Below are 19,525 nucleotides of genomic sequence, written 5' to 3'. Positions count from 1 at the left end.
TATTGATGACTTTTTCCTGTTCTTTGTTGGCGTGTCTCCTTTTTTTCTATTTTTAAAATGTCTGAATTATTATGATAGAGTATTGTGTCCAATTAAATATGCTTAAAATGTACAATCTCAAAATGTTAAAATGAACAAAAACCTAAATGACAAAAACATACTGAATTGCTCATATTTATTTTCCTCTCTGCAATAAGACTCACACCATTTGAGCAATATACAAAACCATTTTTTAATTTTCAGTATGAAGTGCTTCAAAACACATTGGGAACTGTTTTGACAAAAGATTTTTAAAAAAATGTCTATGATGGAGAAGAAGCAGGGTTTCTCTGCAGGGTAGTGAACCTCCTATCACCTGTGAAATATTACACATCATTTAATCGCACACAATGTGATTAAACACGTGAGACAAACAGGAAGTCTCATCCTCCAGCTGCACTGTTCTCCTCCTCTACTGTATCAACATCAGCCGGGAAACAAACAGGCATTTTCCTTTGCAACCTATCACTGCTACACCAGTTACTGTACATTTGTAACACTCTTCAATTAAAACAGTGATTTTGTCACAGAAGGGAGAGTTTCCTCTTGGTTGCAGCTAAAGTCTGTGATGATGTGAGCTTTGTACAGACAGGGCAGACCGCCTGTATATTAAGAGGCTGGGCTCCAGGCCAGCAGTACCTGACAGTCGGATCAGGCCTGTGTCGCGAGCCTCTCAATGATTCTCCTGTAGTCTTCCACAACAACCTGATAACTCTTCTCCAGCTCCTCGTGCTGTGTCTGAGTGTCCATCTGGCTCATATGGGACACCAGCTCCTCCGGCCGCAGGCACTTCCTCATCTTCGCCAGCTCCCTCTGATTCTTCTGCACAACATAAACAGCACACATCAATGAGGTTGTTAAAACAGTCTTGTTATTTCCTACAGCAGCATTTAACCTGCCAATTAACAATATGTGATGAGACATTTTTGCCTTTTTCCATTTAGGTTCCACTTTCTGATAAGGAATACAATAAAAAAAGTTTATAAGCTTATTGGAGAGATATTGATAAAATGTCAGAAGAGAGTTCTATGTGTAAGGTACCATAATCATAGCGCTTATGATGATAATCATAATCATCGTTCCTAATGGATTTTGTGTCTTATTCTGCTTTTGCATTTTATTCGACCAGATTGTTTCACCACCTGCATGTGAAAACAATATTTGAATTTACTCGTAATCTAGCAGGACCGATTACCAGTTTTAATGCACCCTATGTACTTTACACTACATAAAACTTGTTAAAACTGCATTAAAAGTGCGAACACTATGTCTTGGGACAACCAGATTTATCACTACACTCAGCTGGGCACTTTGGTTTTTAGCTAACGATACTCAAACGGGAGTAAATAGTGCACTTGGTGGGGACTATTTTCAGCTGCGGATTAATACAAATTCAGTGCTCTTCTGTGGAGAAGAATGGTGTATGTGGGATTGGCTCAAAATAGACTATAGTGCCCATGTTCATTGTAATGAAGGAATAGGACAGTCAGTGCAATGTTGTGAGTCATTCATGTATTTTTAAATTGTTTTTGGACAATGAAGGTCTATGGCTAGTGTATATCAGGCTTTGGCTACATATCCAATATTTGTTAATGGGATCAATTAATTGTTGGTTTTGGTCTTATGGGATTCACTTTCAATAAGAGAAATATAGAATTTCACCAGCCTTTAATAAAAAATTTTTTGTCCACATGCGGTGTAGCTCTCTAAGTGGTTGAGATGTCGATTAAGGGGTCTTTCTGCATGATGAATTAAAGAGTGAATTAAAAAAACCAATTATGTTATGCAAGATGAGGATAAACACCAGGCCATGTACCTGGCAAATGTTACGAATGGCTTATGACTGATCTTTGAAGCATTCATAACTTTTTTATTAACAATAAAATAATGAATGAATGAAAGAACTACAGTTTATATACCCTTTATAAAATATGCCTTAGTAGACAGTGGTATAAATATTTTTAGCGAAATCAGATTGCTGAAAGGTTCTGGACATGGACAGACAAAAACATTCACTTAGCCCAGTGCAATCTGCTGCTTGCATGCATATGCATGCATACATAGTCAGTGGGGAATTGGGGGAAAAGAGCAGAAATGTATAATCTCCCTCACATTCAGAGCAGCAGCCTCTGCCATTCAACTAACTACACGCTAAATCTCCTCAGGGAAGGAAAAATGCTCTGCATCTGGCCACCAGATCTTTCCTCGCCACTCTCCTAAGGAATTCCTACTTCCCTCTTCACCACATAGGTCTTTTCCATGTCAGATTCTGCCTTTTTTGAGACATGCGGTTACCCTGCTGACAGCAAATTCTCTAATGGCTGGTATGCAAAGTCTCAGCAAGCAGCTCAAATATAAAACGTCACAATCAAACAGGATGTAGGGTGTTATGCTGATGCACACAGATCTAGGTAGTATTTCCCACTACTGTCAAGGCTGGTGAAACAGAATCAAAGGAGCTTATGATATTCTGTTTGCGAGTCTCAAGTCTGTTACACTATATCTCTGAAACTCGAAGAAAACTTGCCCAGTAAGACATGAGAAAATAACAAAAAAAGCGATTTGATAAATTTGCACTGTTTTCCCGAAGTTCAAAAAGTGCTACAACAGTACAGCTACAGAACTCTGAATAGTAGCGGCTTTTTGACAAAGTGCTTCAAACACACTTTCATGAAAATGATTTCTCCCAAAGAAATGTAAATCTTGACTAATGACAAGTGCCTGAATAGAAAAAACCTCCAACAGCAGCAAAACCACAGATGCCTGGTACGCCCTATTGTAGCTGTAACAATATGACACTAATAATCTATCAATTTTCACAGGAATAAAGATCAATTTTTATGCTGTTTTAAAAGCGGTAACATAATAAACAGTGACAATACGGAGCTGTAAGCCAATCAAGCGTTTGCTTCCTACACTGAATAGCTGTAATGTTATGCTAACAAAAGTTGGAAGACTGCACACTGGATTTTTGTTTGACACCAACACAGACAAGTTGACATTCACATTTATTTGAATACATGAGGAAATCTCTCACTTCGAATCTCTATCTGCTCGCACTTTTTGACCCTCTTCACACCGATATGCAAAGTACACTGCTTTGAAGCTGTGATGATTAAAACCTCACCCTGTATGGTCCAAATAGCCTCTTCTTCACCTCCAAACGGTACTCTCTTGCTTTTTCTTCATCACTCATGTCTGTTGCTCTCAGACGCAGGATTTCGTACACTCGCCTCGCGTGTTTCTGTAGAAAAAGGAAACAACCCCCCTCCCTGTATAATTAAAATGATTTTTCATGTAATTATTTTAAATGTATGCCAGTATGCCTCCACAGGAATGTAGCACACTTCCCAGCACAATGGCTACAATAAGTTATAAACTATTGGGGCGTATGATAAATCAGGCCTCTATGGATCTGTTCCAAGAAGAGCAAAATTTTCTCAGCAAAAGCCACCACTTTGTCCATTTACGTCACAGATTCCACGCTATGATAACCAGCTAAATGAACCATCATAGAATCAAACAGTATTTAGGGTAAAGCAGCAAACTGTGTTGCTACATGGGAATACTGAAAGTTCTTATTTCACCAAATGAGGAGAAAAGGGCTGAATTAATCTCAGTGTAAAAGTAAACTGGGATGCAAGAGAGGAAAAACTAAGCTGTTTTAAAATAAGTAGTCATTAGATTTGGATGATATTGTAGTTATGCAATACTGTGATCAAGACTGCCCTTTCCTAGGCTCAAAAGGCTGCATTATATGGTACAGTGAGTGACACTGTGACTTACGCTACCTGCTACAGACCTCGTAAATAACCTTATGTAACCCTTATGGTCAGCTAGCTTTACGCACATCCATACTCTGAAGCATTAAAGTTAGGGTCTTGATGTTCAAACTGCTACTCAATCGACAACAATTTTAATAATTGATTGACCATTTAATTCATTTATCAATCCAAACGCTGAAAATTTTCTGACATTAACTTCTATGTGAGGATTTGCTGCTTTTCTCTGTAATATATCATTGTACCATAAATATCTGGGGGTTTTGGAATGTTGGTTGAACAGAACAAGCAACATTAAGATGGCACCTTGAGCTCTGGAAAGATTGACAGGCTTTTCCCCCTATTTCCTCCCATTTTATAGTCTCAACTATTTATCAAAAACATCTCAATTGATAAAAATAATCATCAGTTGCAGCCTCATGCAGCACCTTGTTGATTTTCAACTTGTCTTGGGCCTCTTTGATCATGTCAGTTGAGAAGCCGAGGTGCAGCTTGTCAGCAGCGAAGGATGGCAGGCCTTGACAAAGTTTGACGAGCACGTAGTCTCTGAGCTTCACGTAGTTCTCAGAAGGGTCTTCAGCTGGAAACAAACACCATAATACAATTAAAATTAGATTGTTGTTGTGGTCAGTGTGTATACATGTGTGTATGTGTTGGCAGGGAAAGGATTTTTATGCCTACAAATACAAACATATTTCAAATCTTTTAAAAACTTTTTCGAGAAGTTTCCTATAAACATCAGTGAAGAAATATTACGGACAGACGAACCATTAACGTTCTGCCTATTCAGCTGCTAGATTTTAAAGTCCTTTTTTTCAAAGGATTCCTCTCTGAAAGGAAAAGAACTGGGATGCCTCCTTAGTATTCATCCTCTGTCTCTATGCAAAGCAACTATTTCAATCCAACTAGTTTCAATTGAGCCTCAGCACATTCTGGTATACATGCCAGCCCTCCAAATTAACTCAACCCCTGGGTCCACCAACCGCAGAGATAAATCATTTAAACTGTTCGTGGGTGACACGACGATCTTGGATTAAATGTTTTTATCCACGCCTTCTCCACCACAGTAAATGGCATTTTAAAAATAAATAAATAAATAAACAGACGCTCACCTGTGATGTCTTGCACTTTGGGCAGGCTGCAATAAAATCTGTGCACCGCTTCCAGAAGCTGAGCTCCGTGACCTTCTCCTTGGAACGGAGGCAGGATCAACATTTGGCTGTTTAGTTAAAGGGCAGAAAGAGATGCAAACATCAAACCAATGAGGAAACAGGTTTGCTCAAAAGGACTCACAAAACAAATTTGTGAGGCATCTGAGTAGTTATTCTGAGCAGGAACAGAAAGTCTTTGATTGAAAGCAGGAAATAATAGATTGTTATAATGATCCATCAATGCAACAAATCAAATCACATCAAAAGCTTATCTATAAAGTTGTTTTCAGATACAAATCACCCTGGTATGGTAATGAAACAAAATCTGGTTGAATGGTTGGCTATATAAGCCAGTAATTTGGGCTCTTTGGGAAGAGGATAAAGAAATGTATAATTTTCCACTCCTTTTTCATACAAAAGAATGGGAAGGCACGTGCTGCCCTAGCAATTACCTTACACGTGGTCGGGTTTTGTCTGGGTACACGTAGTAATTATAAACTGTCATGTAGCCAGCAGTTGCGTAGAGAGTCTCCCCATCTTTATTGTACTTTTCAAATCTGCAGATAAAACACAAAGGCAAACAGGTCAATTACAGGCACACTCCCATCCAGTGACCATTTTAGCCTCTCTGTTCTCATGCACACCCCTCACCCCCCGACGTCAGCATGTTAGAGCAGCCAGGCCCCGATTGGTACACCTGCTACAACCTGAATACATTATGCACTTAATTGGAGTACTGCAACTTAGAGGAAAAGAAGGGGTTGGAGGAGGGACTGAGCTCCTCAAAATCACTTCAGTCCATTTTCCCCATTGTCAGTATTAATAGGTGCCAGGGTAAAGAAAACACTGGCAGAGGCTCTTTTTACTGTTAAGACATTGTTCAGTGTTTCAAAAGACAACAGTATTCAATTCAGCTCTTGCCCCTGAAAAATCTGAAAAGGGCTTTTGGCACAAAGGAAGCTCTTGCCTGATCAACAATTCTCCTACGGAGGAAATATAATCAAACTGGCCTGGTAATTGGTCACAAGCGCCTCAAAGGGGGGCTTTGTTTTTCAATGACACAATAAAGGCTTTAGCATAGGGGTGGGTGCAAGAGGGGTGGTGGTGGATGGGGGGTTTGATGTCAATTAAGGAGGGCACTCACACAAGAAAGAAGTCCCAACGATCGTCGTCTGCATCAATGAAACTGGCAGTCTCTATGAACCACATGAGGAAGGTCTGCAGGCGCTCGTGGTACTCTTGGAATCCCGGGCAGGTAATATCAGCCTGGGGTGAATATGGCACAAACAAATACTTGAGATGGTTTAGAATTAAATCTCGTCCTGCATAGGCCAGGCAATAAGTGATGTTTGTACCTTGTGAATCTGGTATGTGAGTTCTCCTGCCTCCTCGCTGTGGACTGTGTACGTGTGAAGCAGGGTGCCGAAGGGCTTGAAATTGGCCTCCTTCTCCAGCAGTGAGATGAAGTCGTCAGTGTTGCAGGTGAACCCAGCAGGAACGATTTCCCGGATCTTCCCTTCAACATCATCAGGCTGGATCACACAAAGTGAATTAATTTAGCAATGCAACAAAGAGATCATGCTGATAAAGGACAATCTATTATATGTTTGTAAAACATATTTCCATAAATATGACAAGTGATCTATTATCAAACAAATTTAAATTTTTAAATATGCTTTGTGTTGTACACACAGATATCACGTTCATAGAAATGACTGTTTTTAAATAAGGAAAGTCTGCAAAAAAAAGTGCAAAAAAACCTGTAAAATAAAACTGGAACCATACATGTTTTGTGCCAATGAAAAGAAAACCATTAGGCAATTAAAACTGTCAGCTGAGCAGATACCACGGCAGCACCCTCCCCCCTCCCCGGTGAAGACCACTTAAATCAGTACATTTACTACTTATGTTAAGCCATGAATGTGAGATGAAGTTGCCACAATACACGCATTTCTTTTTCTCACTGGGAAATAAAATCTTATGAATTGATCTCAACTTAACAAACCTTTGGGCATCCATAATAGAGGCCTCTCCTCTAATCCTGCCAAGTGAACCCAATCAAATGAATTTGCCCCTGCGTTTTCAAAGAGCCTCAGAGACAAAGGGGCCCTACCCTTGGACTTTTTACTCAGTGCAACGTGTGGTTAGTTCAGCTGTAATGTTTGCATTGTATCCATTTCCACAAGGATTGACATGAGAACACTTTGCTAAGCAGCCCTTTCACACCATTTACATGTGTGATGGGCATTATTTCGGCACAGAGACCCTTGCTGTTCAGCATTGAAAACTGGGAAATGAAGAAGGTCTGAGCAAAATGCACTACAAAAGGCTAATACAACATACTGCTAATTCCCCCCCTTTCAGACATCAGCTAATATCTAACTGGAAGTAATGCACCTGCAGCTGAATGCCTCTTAAGCATTGTAATTGTTCAGCCACATTTCTAAGGAACAAGGAGCATACTTAAAAGGCCATGGACAAACAAGTCCCTTTGTCCTAGGTACTCTCCTACATACTAGACACTAAATTGCACAGCCTCCCAGAATAGATGCCTTAGTTTGGCATGAATATAACTTAACAATCTACCTTAAGAACATTTTGTTAATGTCTTTGATTTCTAACAATAAGCACAAAGGGAGTACAAACTATCTAATTTGTAGTGTTGGTTTTGTTTCATCTCTTTAATCTACTCCAAAGACCATACTACATTCAAGATTCAGAGTCATTTTTCTGTTTATAATTTTTTGTAAAGTATTAATTTTAAATTTTAATGTTAAAGGATGTTTATACACCCATATATAACCACTACAAGCATCAGCCATATCCTCCAGTTTGCAGCCATGAGCTCAAAGGGGCTGGCACCAATATCAGCTATTTCCATGAGAAGTCCAATGGTATATGTTTTTGGCTGACTTAAAGGACAGAAGGTGATTTTTGATGAGAGTCTTGTATCAACATGGCAGCTGCATAAACTCCATCTCTGCCTCCCCTCATCTCTTGCTCTCTTCTCTCACCAGCTGCACCGCACCCTGACCGTCCACATGCACTTAGAGACAAACACTCTTCAGATGCAGCCTGAACTCTGCTGCTCCCCTCGCTCTCTATCTCTACACCAGCTGCACTCAAACCCTTAACAAGGTGAACACTCAGGGGTCAACACTGAACACTGAGTAGTGGCACACAGAGACAGTAAGCCAGCCATCACGTTTCAGTTTGAATATCAGCTTCAAACTATGTTCCCTAAAAGTTTAATGGCTCTCTTTACGTTGTGAGTTGGTTGTAATGGTTGGTTTTTTTTTTTTTTTTTTGAGAGTTGGCAGAGGTGAAAGTGATGGCACCCCATATCCGAAGGTGCCATCACTGTTACATGGGGTTAATTATAATTTGCGTGCATCCGCAGAAACACCAAATTCTGTTGGGTTTATAGGTTACATCACTGCTCCCAATACCACCAGTTGAAGCACAGACGGTCCAGTATGGGGCCCCCTGCTGTCTCCCAGAGTCGAATCATCTGAGCTCAATAGGGGCCCTGGCTAATTCTTGGTCTCATTCTGCACATTTGCTGCAGCGACAACTTCAGCAAATATTCAAAGCTGCCAGTGGCCTTTTGTGAAGTCTCAGAGAAGGAGAAACCAGGACAAGTATTTCGCTTTACTGTCCCTTTGTGTCCAAATACTGGCTGTTGATATGTAAATTCTTAGGTATAGCAATTACAAAAAGGCAGAAAGTTGTACGTACTAAGCCGTGCTACTCTCAGAGGAACACTGAAACTAACTGTCAAGTCATTATCTGACCAATTAATTAATAAATTAACCATTACATACATATATACAAAAAAAAAGGAATCCAAACCCATTGAAAATCAGTTTACAGATATTCAACCCCAAAGATTTTGATTGTTGATGCCTTGAACAACAATTCCCTCCTGGAAATGTATGTACAAGGTATCCAACTGTGTCACATTACTCCTCCTGCTGATTCAATCACACAAACCTCTGAAAATCAATGTCTCATGTTAGACCCCATGTACAAAACCGCTTAAAACCCTTCTCTTCCAACAGGGAGGAGTAGGATTAGTGTACTGACACAGGGGACCATGGTGGGATGAGATTTAGTCTAACAAAACAGGAGATTTCTTACAGGAATAATGTCCCCAACAATCGAGGCTCTGAGTTACTTCAGTAAGTGAACAAACAAGAAACTGCCACACACCAAACACAAAAGAGTACCCTAGGTCTATCTACTCCCCTTAAAAAATTATTAATCGCACAGTCCTTCTGCCAACGATTATAGAGGCAGCCACTCAGTAAAGCTGCCTACGGTTTGTCTATACAAGTTACAGTTTGATCTACTAAACTTAAGATTAATAAGCAATTCTGTTTTGCCGTATTTTGATGTATTGTTACAGATTTTCAACATGTTTGACAAATAACATGAAATCCTTGCAATTTTCAATTTTGCCATCACATGCTGTTAGTTTTCCAAAAACAAAAAATATATGTCACACCAGGTATCGAATACTAACATTTTCTCAACTACACTCAAAATACATCAAATGTCTTTTTTGTTTCCTTCAGATTACCTATCATATATACAAATTTACAATACTGAATCACAGTGGAGGTAAGAAGGCTAGTTTGACAGTGAGAAGTCTCTTTAATTGCAAGGTAAAAACAAATCTTTATATTGATATTCTAATATTTATTCTACTCTCAATGATATAATAGGGGTGGATCAAATATTAATACCACCCCTCCTCATAATGCAATACAGCCTCCAAACTGATCACACCGTCAACATCTGTGTAAAACAGTTTCAACAAAACCTCAACATTGTAACCTTCATAAGGGTAGGATTTATTGCAGGGTTATTGTATTAGACTGCATTAGTTCTAGCTAGGTGTACCTAATAAACTGGTAATTGAGTGTGAAATCTTCTCCCAAACATGCATTTCTCTTAGAACAGGCTTTCTACCAGGATTTCTTTGTAATACACTGCTTTCATTTTAGCCTCCACTTTAATAAACCTTCCAGAGCCTGTAGCAGAGAAACATCTCCACAGCATGAGGCTGCCACCACTAGTCTTTACATTGGGGTTGGTGCGTTTCTGCTGATGCTGTCAGACTATAGAACCATCTTCCACTTTGAAGCACTCAGCCAACAACTGTCTAATGCAGTGTCTCTCAGTCATGGAACCCTGTAGCCCCTTCAAAGTGTCCAAGACCTCATGATAGCCTCCATCACCAATGTCCTCCTCAAACAGACAGCATGCTCGAGACAGACTACTGCTGCCCCATGTTTTTTCAATTAGTCTTTAATTATTGATCTAATGGTACTCTGAAATTTGTCATGTATCCTTCCCCTGATTGTTCTTCCTCATATTCAGATATGCTTGTAGCAATCAAGAGCCTTTTTACATGCAGCAGACCCAGAGCAACATCAGTACCCAACTGGATTCTCGTTATCAGCCGCCAGATGAATGACAGTCCAGCATTCACCCACTGTTAAAATTTAGTCTGCTCAGCCAACTCCTGAATAAAATATCTTCTTTAGCTGCTAGATACTGGACTTTGTTCATCAGTCGATCATTTTGGCTCTAATTAAAAAGTCATTAGTTTCCCATTTGTGACATCACACAGAGAAGCGATCATGAATGGCTTGTTTTAAGTAGCAAAATCATCATCTCAAAAAGTTGATGAAAAGTCTCAGGCTAGTATTATACTTTCCACATCCGTGAGTGCGCGAGGGTCCCCTAGGGCCCAAGTGATGTCAATTTTGTCGTCAGAGGGTGTATGTGAGGCTCTGTGCACATGTCCGTGTACCCTCCAATTTGGTGTCATAGCATGGACTTTACACTACGCTACAAGAGCACCAACTGCGCATGGACTAGAAAGTAGTATGATAAGAACAACTATGCGTCCATGATGTCTGCAGTTGTCTGTATGCGTGTCTGCAAGGGAATATAATTGAGGCTTCATTTGGTACCAGTTTCATGATTCAACATCATTTAAAATACATCACTAACTTCAAATCCCACCTTAAGACTAGACAATTGTTGTTTTCCATAATACTCCCTCTTTAAAAAGCATAATGGAGCAACTTTTGGAAAAAACATATCAGCAGGAGGAAGGTTATTTTCATTACAACCTGATGTTTGTGCATGTTTAACACATTTTTTATATTTTCTCAACTGGTAGACTCTGATGATAAACAATCAGCACAACATAGTTACCAATCATTATCACAATAACACTACAAAATGGCTAACAAGAATAGAAAGCAGTGATCTCGCCACAAAACTAACAGTCACATTGAAAGGCCCTACAGCTTCTAAATTATAAGAATAAAGAAATGCGTGTCCTACCTCCACACAATCAAATGTTTCGGTAACTTTTGAGGTATATTTCACTTTGAAGAGAGTGCTCAGGTTTCCAGCGGTGTAGAACAGCTGTATCTGCAGACCCTTGTATCCAAAAGCGACCTCACTGCAGACAAAGTGATTGAAATTATTAAAAATACCTATAAAGTTACATTTGTTTTCTTAAACAAGGACAGTGACTTGCAAAGAGAAAATAATAAAATAGCTGTTTTATGTAATGTGCGGTCTAGGATGATTTCATATCAGGAGCCCAAAACCAAACATCTGATTATTCTTATTCAATGAAATGTATTAAATATACACCTGGAGTGAATTGTAAATGTTTACTGTAGGTCTGGCCATGTATTTCACTGTGTTGCATTGTTTCTTTCACCACCACATCACTGGCGGTTCATAGCAAAATAGATTTCATCATTATGCAACTTTGATTGAGCTTTACTAGCAATTACGCTTGCTGAAATAATTAATGCCTCAATTACTGAGTTCCCTTTGAGCTGATTGCAGTAAGTGCAAAAATAACCAATCCTAGTTTTGACTAATTTGGAAATGCAATTTAGAGTATAACGACACACTGCTGTAAGCCTACACACAGACACAGGTGTCACTGGTAACAATTTAGTTTTGGTCAGGATCAATAGCAATGCCTCTCTTGTACCACATTAGGACAATAAAGTGACTCTTTGCAGCTTTTTGTGAGGCTAAAACAACATGCAAGACAGGTTACTCTTCATGTTCACATGCTATGGGCCCCTCAATAAGATTTTGGGCTTTTAAAGTGATGTTAACAAATAATTATCAATTAATCTGAATGCAAAATTCAAGTTTGTGCATGTGTAGAAAAGACATGTATTTGTAGAAAGGATTTCTATTTGTAGATAGATAGAGAGAGAATAAAATCTGTTAACTAATGATATCAGTGATGAGGTTACACAAAGACACTGAAAAAAGAAGTGCTTTTTTGAAACTGTTTGTACAGATACAAAGCAGAAGTTCCACACACCGTGTGACATTGAAATTACAAGAGTACACATTTTGACCATGTCTTTTACATCTGAATCTGATTGCACAATGACAACCCAATCACAAAGCAGAATAAAACTGTCCAATCAGAGGGCAAATGGTTGAGGTGCCTGAAAGGTTTACTAGATTTTCACATAGGTCGCAGATGAGCCCACAAAAATCTTTTCTACACATGCACAAAATTTCTCTTACAGATTTAATTTACAGGTTACCAAAGGTTGATTCAAAATTACAGACTTTGGAATTATTTGTAAACAAATTACAAGCCTAAAATCTTATTTAGACCCTAATTAGAGCCCATATAAATATGCTTATTCACTTGACTTTCTTTCTAAGAGAGAGATGAGAAAAATCACATTAAACTAATTTCTGAGCATTAAATACAGAGGTGAAGTTAGAAAATGGTTAGCCTAGCTAAGCATAAAGACTGCAAACAGAAGGAAACAGCTAGCCCGACTGTGACATCACACCCCTATCCTAGACACATTTTAATTTTAAGTGTGAACAGTGCCAAAGGTATCTTTTCAGACGAATTTGAATATATTCAAAAACTACCATCGTGGCCTCGAGCAAAGCACATTAGCTAACATTGCTTCTGCGTATCTGATAAAAGGTCCATAGTTATTCTGGTCATACCTGGCAGCTCACAGGTGTGAATATAATATTTGTATGAATGTAAACCGAGGTAGCACTGCTGAAGAAGATGCACGCTATGTGAGTAAGTTCCTTTTGTTTGTGCACAGGGGTATGTGATAGTTTCAGTATCATTATAACAAGTAATGATGACAAAAAAATACTCACTCATCTCCAAAAATTTGGTGGCTATACTCGGGGTGAAATGTAGTGCCATCATCATCAACATCCTCTGGAAAGCGAACTGAGAGGAAAAGAAGATGCGGTTCATTTAATTACAGCAAACAAAGTGCTGTCATTGTGCATATATCTATAATTACCCTATTCATTTACAACACACATAACATGAAGGAAGGAAATAAATAAATAAATGAACATACCAAGCTTCAAGCATATAGCTTCATTGGTGTCACACTTGTATTCAGCCAGTTTTTTCTCCATTGAATTTACTCCTGAGGGAACATACATTTTTTATCATTAGTTGTTTCTAAAGATCAATTTTCTTCTTCCCCATTTCATCTTGAGAGTAAAGCTATAATGACTAGTCGATTAATCGATTAGTCAATGAACAGAAAATTTACCCGTAGCTATTCTGATAATTGAGTGCTAGCTTCTTAAAAGTTGGGGTTTGATGCTTTTCTTTTTCATACACGATGAACTGAACATATCTGGATTTAGGGCTGTTAGTCAGACAAAACAAGGCAAATTATGTCATCATCATTATTAACTATTTTCTGGCATTTTATAGACAAAACAATTACTTGTGAAAAAAATAAAAATAAATCGGGAGATTAATTGATAATGAAAACAGTCGTTGCAGCCCTACACAAGAGTGTAACTGATCTGTTTCTTGCTCCACAATACCAGTGGTACAGACTCTCTTATTCCTTTCCAATGTTTACTTCAATGTTAGCAGCAGTTTAAGGCAACGCAATCATTTGCTAGCTGGACATCATCCTAAAATTAATATGATCAAGAAATATAGCTATGTTTAGATTCTGAAATAAATCAAAACACAGTGCTGAAGGCACAGTTGACACTTGTTGAAGACAAGCATTCTGCAGTCAATCCATTAATGCCTATGGTAGAAGAGATTAATAATATGACAGTGCAGATTCAAACTGAATTAAAAAGCATTGGAAATGGCTTCGCAAGAAATATTAATATACTCTCATGCCTGCTGTTATCAACAACCTCTACTGTCAAATAGGGCTGCAACTAACGAGCAATATAATTATCGATGAATCTGCTGATTATTTCTTTGATTAATCATTTTGTATATAAAATGTCAGAAAATATTGAAAAAAAGTCTACTTTATTTTCCCAGCAGTCCCAAATTAGACATTCAGTTTACAATGATATAAAACAAAGAAAAATATTAAATCCTTGGAGAGGCTTGAACCACTGAATGTTTTTGGTGGTAAATATGCTAGAAATGATTAATCAACTGTGGCATTCGTTGGCAAAGTTATCGACTGATTCTTTCATCTACTAATCATTGCAGCTCTACTGTCATTAGAAACATGCAGGAGGAAACACAAGCAGCCCAAGCTGATCAAACAAACTGCTTGTGGACTCTGTAACTCCTGGAACCCCAACTTGTAGTGCTCTCCATGGAGTAACATAGTGGATGCTCAGGTCTTCTTGAGGAGGTGAATGTCAACTCTGCTAGGACCTCTAAAAGCTGAAGCAAAAGTATAGATCCTGTGTTCTGTCAATTTAAGCTGCTCTGTGCGGATATGTTACAAGTGGGAATATTTAAAATTGAGTAGGTCATTCAATTGACTACCAAATTTGGTCAAAATGTAGGGCATGGTGAGGTGTTTTTGTCAGGTGAGGTAACATCAGCTGTTAGGATAGTAAGTTCACACAATGTCGTGTAGTATCCGTCAGCATCCGTCCATACATTAAAAACACACATTCAACTTGAAATCCAAGCGCTACATAGACACACACATATACACACACATATACACACACATACACACTGCATGTCATGACTGCTTGATAGCATGCTACTGTCGTTAGCAGGCAGGCCCCCACTGCTGCTTTTGCAATAAAAACATAGCTAGCTTAGCTAGTTGTGTTTGCAGCAGAACACAAGCCGATTTACAACTCCAGCGGGCTTAAAGCAGGACTAACGTCCATTTGTCGGTTAATACGCATTAAAACGAAAACAGGACAAATAAGTCATGAAAGCGTTTAGCCACTCACCCGCCATTTCTGCACTCTGTGTTGTGCTGAGCTGTGTTGTCCCAAAAGACCCGCGGAATCGCAACAACTTCCGGGTCCTTATGTTTCCGTTGAAACAGGATGTAGTTTTCTTTAACGGCTACTGTAGATTTCAACAAAACGACTGTTAATACGATCAGTGACAACATATTAACTCTGTTATGTAAATACAAAAGAAGGTTTAGGACAAAGAATTACCAAATACACAGGAAACTGAGTTAAACACTTAAAAACACATACTTACATACTAATAATCAATAAAATGTCATATAACTGAAAGAAAATACTGATCACAGGTTCCCCAGAGCCCAGTTTTTTTCCCCAAGTTTTTTCTTCTAGATCTAGCATTAAACTGATCAATTGGTTGGGCCAATACATTGGCCAATGTTAGTAAAAATATCATTGTATGTTGGCCGATAAGTAACATTTACTCTAACAGACATGCTAAAAACTACCTGTATGTAGGTAATTTAGAAACAGTGTCTTCATTACATATTTTGTCCATCAGACATGGCTGGATTATCCTCCTCAGGCGCCCTGGGGAAAAAACTTGTTGTTGTGCCTCTATTGACCCTTACTTTTTTCACTATTTTCTGACATTTTATACACCATACAATCAATCACTTATTAAGGAAAACAACTGTCACGTATTGATAATGAAAATGATTGTTTGTTTTTCTAAAATACACACTGTAATATCACTATTTTAAAATTAATTAAACAGACTTTATGATATCTCTGGATACTCAATAGATTTCATATGGTTGTGACAAAGGAAAAAAAAAATGTAAAAAAAATATTTGCTTTTCTATCATTTTCAAGTTATACAAATACATCAGACCAACACCAACTGTACACGGCTTAGCAACAACGTGTCACATTATGGCCCCCCTTTGGTATGCTCTAAAAATGTATTTTAAAAAATGAACATATTGGGTAATTACAAAAGCTAAGGCTAAGCTAAAAGCATTTGTATTAAATATCCTTAAAATTTATTAAATTTGATATTGAATTAAGGAAACCTAAATTCATTTAGTGTCATTGCTAAGACAAATTGAGTAAATATAGTTGGTAAGTTAAAGCTATGTAAGCTATACTTTATGTAAGAGACAAAAATACTTGGCTAATACATTTTAAATGAAATGTCATGCCAGATGTACTCTTTAAAAAAATCAACATAATCATTAAAAAAGATATTAAAGATTTTTTTTTTTCTCAGCATTTTTTCCTTTATTTGAAAGCAGTGGTAGAGCTAAAGGGAGGAAATGAGGGTATAGGTGACCAGGTGATAGACATTTTTTTCTGGCAACTAAAGCATGATTAAAGAGTTTTATTGTTATGCTTTAGAACCTAACCGATTTTGCGTTCAGAACCTGATTCAAGTTTTGAAAACACTTTCAGGTTTATTTTTCAACTACTGTATAAAATGTCCCACTCAGGGCATATCTTGGTCACAATTCTCTAATAATCACATTTAATGGATTCTTATCTTAATGTTTTTTTTTTATATTATGTGGTTATATAAAAACATTGGCTTATGTATCATTATCTGATTTTTTAAATTCTTAAATATCAATCACAGTATCAGTCTCAAAAATGCAGTATCATTCTTGTTATATTACAATTAGGCAGCACATAGCTCTTAAGGCTTGGGACGTATTGTGATAATGGAAAAAAAAAAGTATGGTTATGGTACAGTTACATTTGGCACCTAAAATACAGAATTATAAACCTGAATTTCATTTGTTAATGTATTGTGTTTGCTCGATGCAGCAGAGCACAACTCTTAGTGAAAGTAATTTTTTTCTGAATCAAAGTAGTGATCTGTTGTGTTTAACTGAAATGCCTATTTTAAAAATTTCTTTCCTCTTATCAATACCAATTGAGTGAAATTAAAGTCTTCTGAAGGGAACTCATACGTCTGATTACTGTCACACAAATGGGAGATAAACAACACAGTTTGGATAACAAAATTCCACCTGATTTGGACAAGTTAGTGAGAAAAAAGAAACTTGTCATTCATAAAGTGGGTAGGTTAGACCACAGCAATATCTCAATAAAATAAACAGAAATTGACTCTCCGGGGGAAAGTGCAATTCTGAACATCCCTCTGAGCCCTGGTAATGCTGTGCTATCATCCCAGCCTCACCTATTCTGTCCTCCAGGTGCACCAATGAATGACCTACCCAGTCATGTTTAAGCCACTGTAATTTTACCTCTACTACACTGTCAGCACTAGATTATCCCTTTCCTGAACAATACCATACCTTTACAATCCTTAGGCAACAAATTGTGTCTGCGTGGAGGCAGTACATGCTGCTTGATCTCTGAACTTCAGACTACAGTTGTTTAGACTATTTTTTTTTTCTGGAAATACAGGGAAGACACTGAACCCTAAATTGCCGCTCACTTGAGTAGGGAAAAATTGTAAGTTGATTTGGACAAAAGTGTCTACCAGATGAATGTTATATTATTAATGAGAGCAGGGATTCATAACAGAAAAGAAAAGACTCACTTTCAAGTCCAGAGCTTCCATGTCAGCACAGGATGTGTAGGTTAGTGAGGTACAGTAAGTGTTGCAGGGTTAAATATTTTTGGTGTCTTTGTGTTTTCAGAATGGTTAGGTAGTTACTATTCTTGTAAATGGTCAGTATATTTAGCACTTTTAAAACTGATACTGTCCTTGAGTAACAACCAAACTTTGTAGGGAGAAGTGGAAAGTAACACACTACATTCACTCAGCTGAGGTGAAGATCACGTTTTGAGGTGCAAATTAAGTATTTTACAAGTATTTTACTTTGTGAGACTTTATACCTATACCTTTACTACACTACATCTGAAACAAAAATATACTTTTTACTCCATTACGTTTATCTGGTATCTGCAATAAGAAGATTACAGTTTTACTTACAACAATTACTTCATGAAATATGATTCAGTCCTGGAGGTTTTGCTGTAACTTGTTAGATGATTAAATTGTGTCTATGGTCAATTTTCTCTCTTTCGTCACTGTAAACTGAATATCTTTGGGTTTTTAGAGTTTAAAGTTTTTTTAAAGCAACCTGGACTGTGGGAAAATTTTCAAGGATAATTTTCTGACATTTTATAGATGAAACGATGCATTTATATTTTGAAAAAAATGCTAAGACATTAATTAATAATGAAATATTAGTTGCAGCCTTACACATTACAAAATTTGTTCTCTGAAGCTAAATATTCATAGTTTTCTTTTAGTAAAACACTTTTTACTGTTAAATCTAGACTTGAAAACTACAGTCCCATATAGTGAACAAATACTGTATGTTACTTTTTACTACTTTACTGCATACGTTACTGTATATTTTGCTGTATATGTTGCTGTATATGTTACTTTACATGTTACTGTATACGTTGCTGTAAACGTTACTGTATATGTTGCTGTACATGTTACTGGACATGTTGCTGTACATCTTACTGTATAAGTTACTGTACATGTTACTATATACGTTTCTGTATATGTTGCTGTATACTTTACTGTATATATTGCTGTACATGTTGCTGTATACGTTGCTATATATGTTACTGTATATGTTGCTGTATACGCTACTGTATATGTTGCTGTACATGTTGCTGTACATGTTACTGTACATATTGCTTTACAGGTTACTGTATATGTAGCTGTACATGTTGCTGTATATGTTGCTGTATACATTACTGTATATGTTGCTGTATACGTTACTGTATATGTTACTGTACATGTTACTGTTTACTGTATATGTTGCTGTATCTGTTACTGTATATGTTGCTGTATATGTTACTGTACATGTTACTGTTTACTGTACATGTTGCTGTATAGGTTGCTGTATACGTTGCCATATATGTTGCTGTACATGTTGCTGTACATGTTGCTGTGTTTGTTACTGTATATTTGGCTATATATGTTGCTGTACATGTTGCTATAAATGTTAGTGTATATGTTGCTGTACAGGTTACTGTATATGTTGTTGTATATGTTGCTGTTTACATTACTGTATATGTTAATGTATATGTTACTGTATATTTTGCTCTGTATGTTACTGTACATGTTGCTGTGAATGTTGCTCTATATATTACTGTATATGTTACTGTTACTGTATATGTAACTGTATATGTTGCTGTATACTTTACCGTACATGTTGCTATAAATGTTACTGTATATGTTGCTGTATACTTTAATGTATATGTTGCTGTATATGTTGCTGTTTACATTACTGTATATGTTAATGTATATGTTGCTGTATATTTTGCTCTATGTGTTACTGTACATGTTGC

At 37.4% G+C, this 19,525-nt stretch overlaps 1 protein-coding gene across 1 annotated transcript; it reads right to left on the bottom strand.

Annotated features, from left to right (window-relative positions):
* Nucleotides 1–207: 207 nt before the first annotated feature.
* Nucleotides 208–15,322, bottom strand: hat1 (histone acetyltransferase 1). The gene is made up of 11 exons (XM_040147592.1): nucleotides 15,218–15,322; nucleotides 13,384–13,455; nucleotides 13,172–13,247; nucleotides 11,336–11,456; nucleotides 6,328–6,504; nucleotides 6,117–6,238; nucleotides 5,425–5,529; nucleotides 4,934–5,040; nucleotides 4,250–4,401; nucleotides 3,167–3,283; nucleotides 208–861 (listed from the first exon to the last, which is right to left on the bottom strand). Exons 1-11 carry the CDS (start codon nucleotides 15,222–15,224, stop codon nucleotides 691–693), a joined length of 1,227 nt encoding a protein of 408 aa, XP_040003526.1. The 5' UTR covers nucleotides 15,225–15,322; the 3' UTR covers nucleotides 208–690.
* Nucleotides 15,323–19,525: the final 4,203 nt, after the last annotated feature.

This window comes from Xiphias gladius, chromosome 16 (genome assembly GCF_016859285.1).
Source record: "Xiphias gladius isolate SHS-SW01 ecotype Sanya breed wild chromosome 16, ASM1685928v1, whole genome shotgun sequence".
Classification (NCBI taxonomy): domain Eukaryota; kingdom Metazoa; phylum Chordata; class Actinopteri; order Istiophoriformes; family Xiphiidae; genus Xiphias; species Xiphias gladius.
Note: the sequence above shows the minus strand (reverse complement) of the source record. Positions and strands in the feature narration are given on the sequence as shown.

Bases quoted from the DNA above. Each gene is read 5' to 3' on its own strand.
- hat1 (XM_040147592.1), bottom strand. The intron at 4,402-4,933 runs GTGAGCGTCTGT...GTTTGTTTCCAG, and splicing joins CAAAGTGCAAGACATCACAG to CTGAAGACCCTTCTGAGAAC. The intron at 862-3,166 runs GTGAGGTTTTAA...TATGTTGTGCAG, and splicing joins GGCTATTTGGACCATACAGG to AAGAATCAGAGGGAGCTGGC.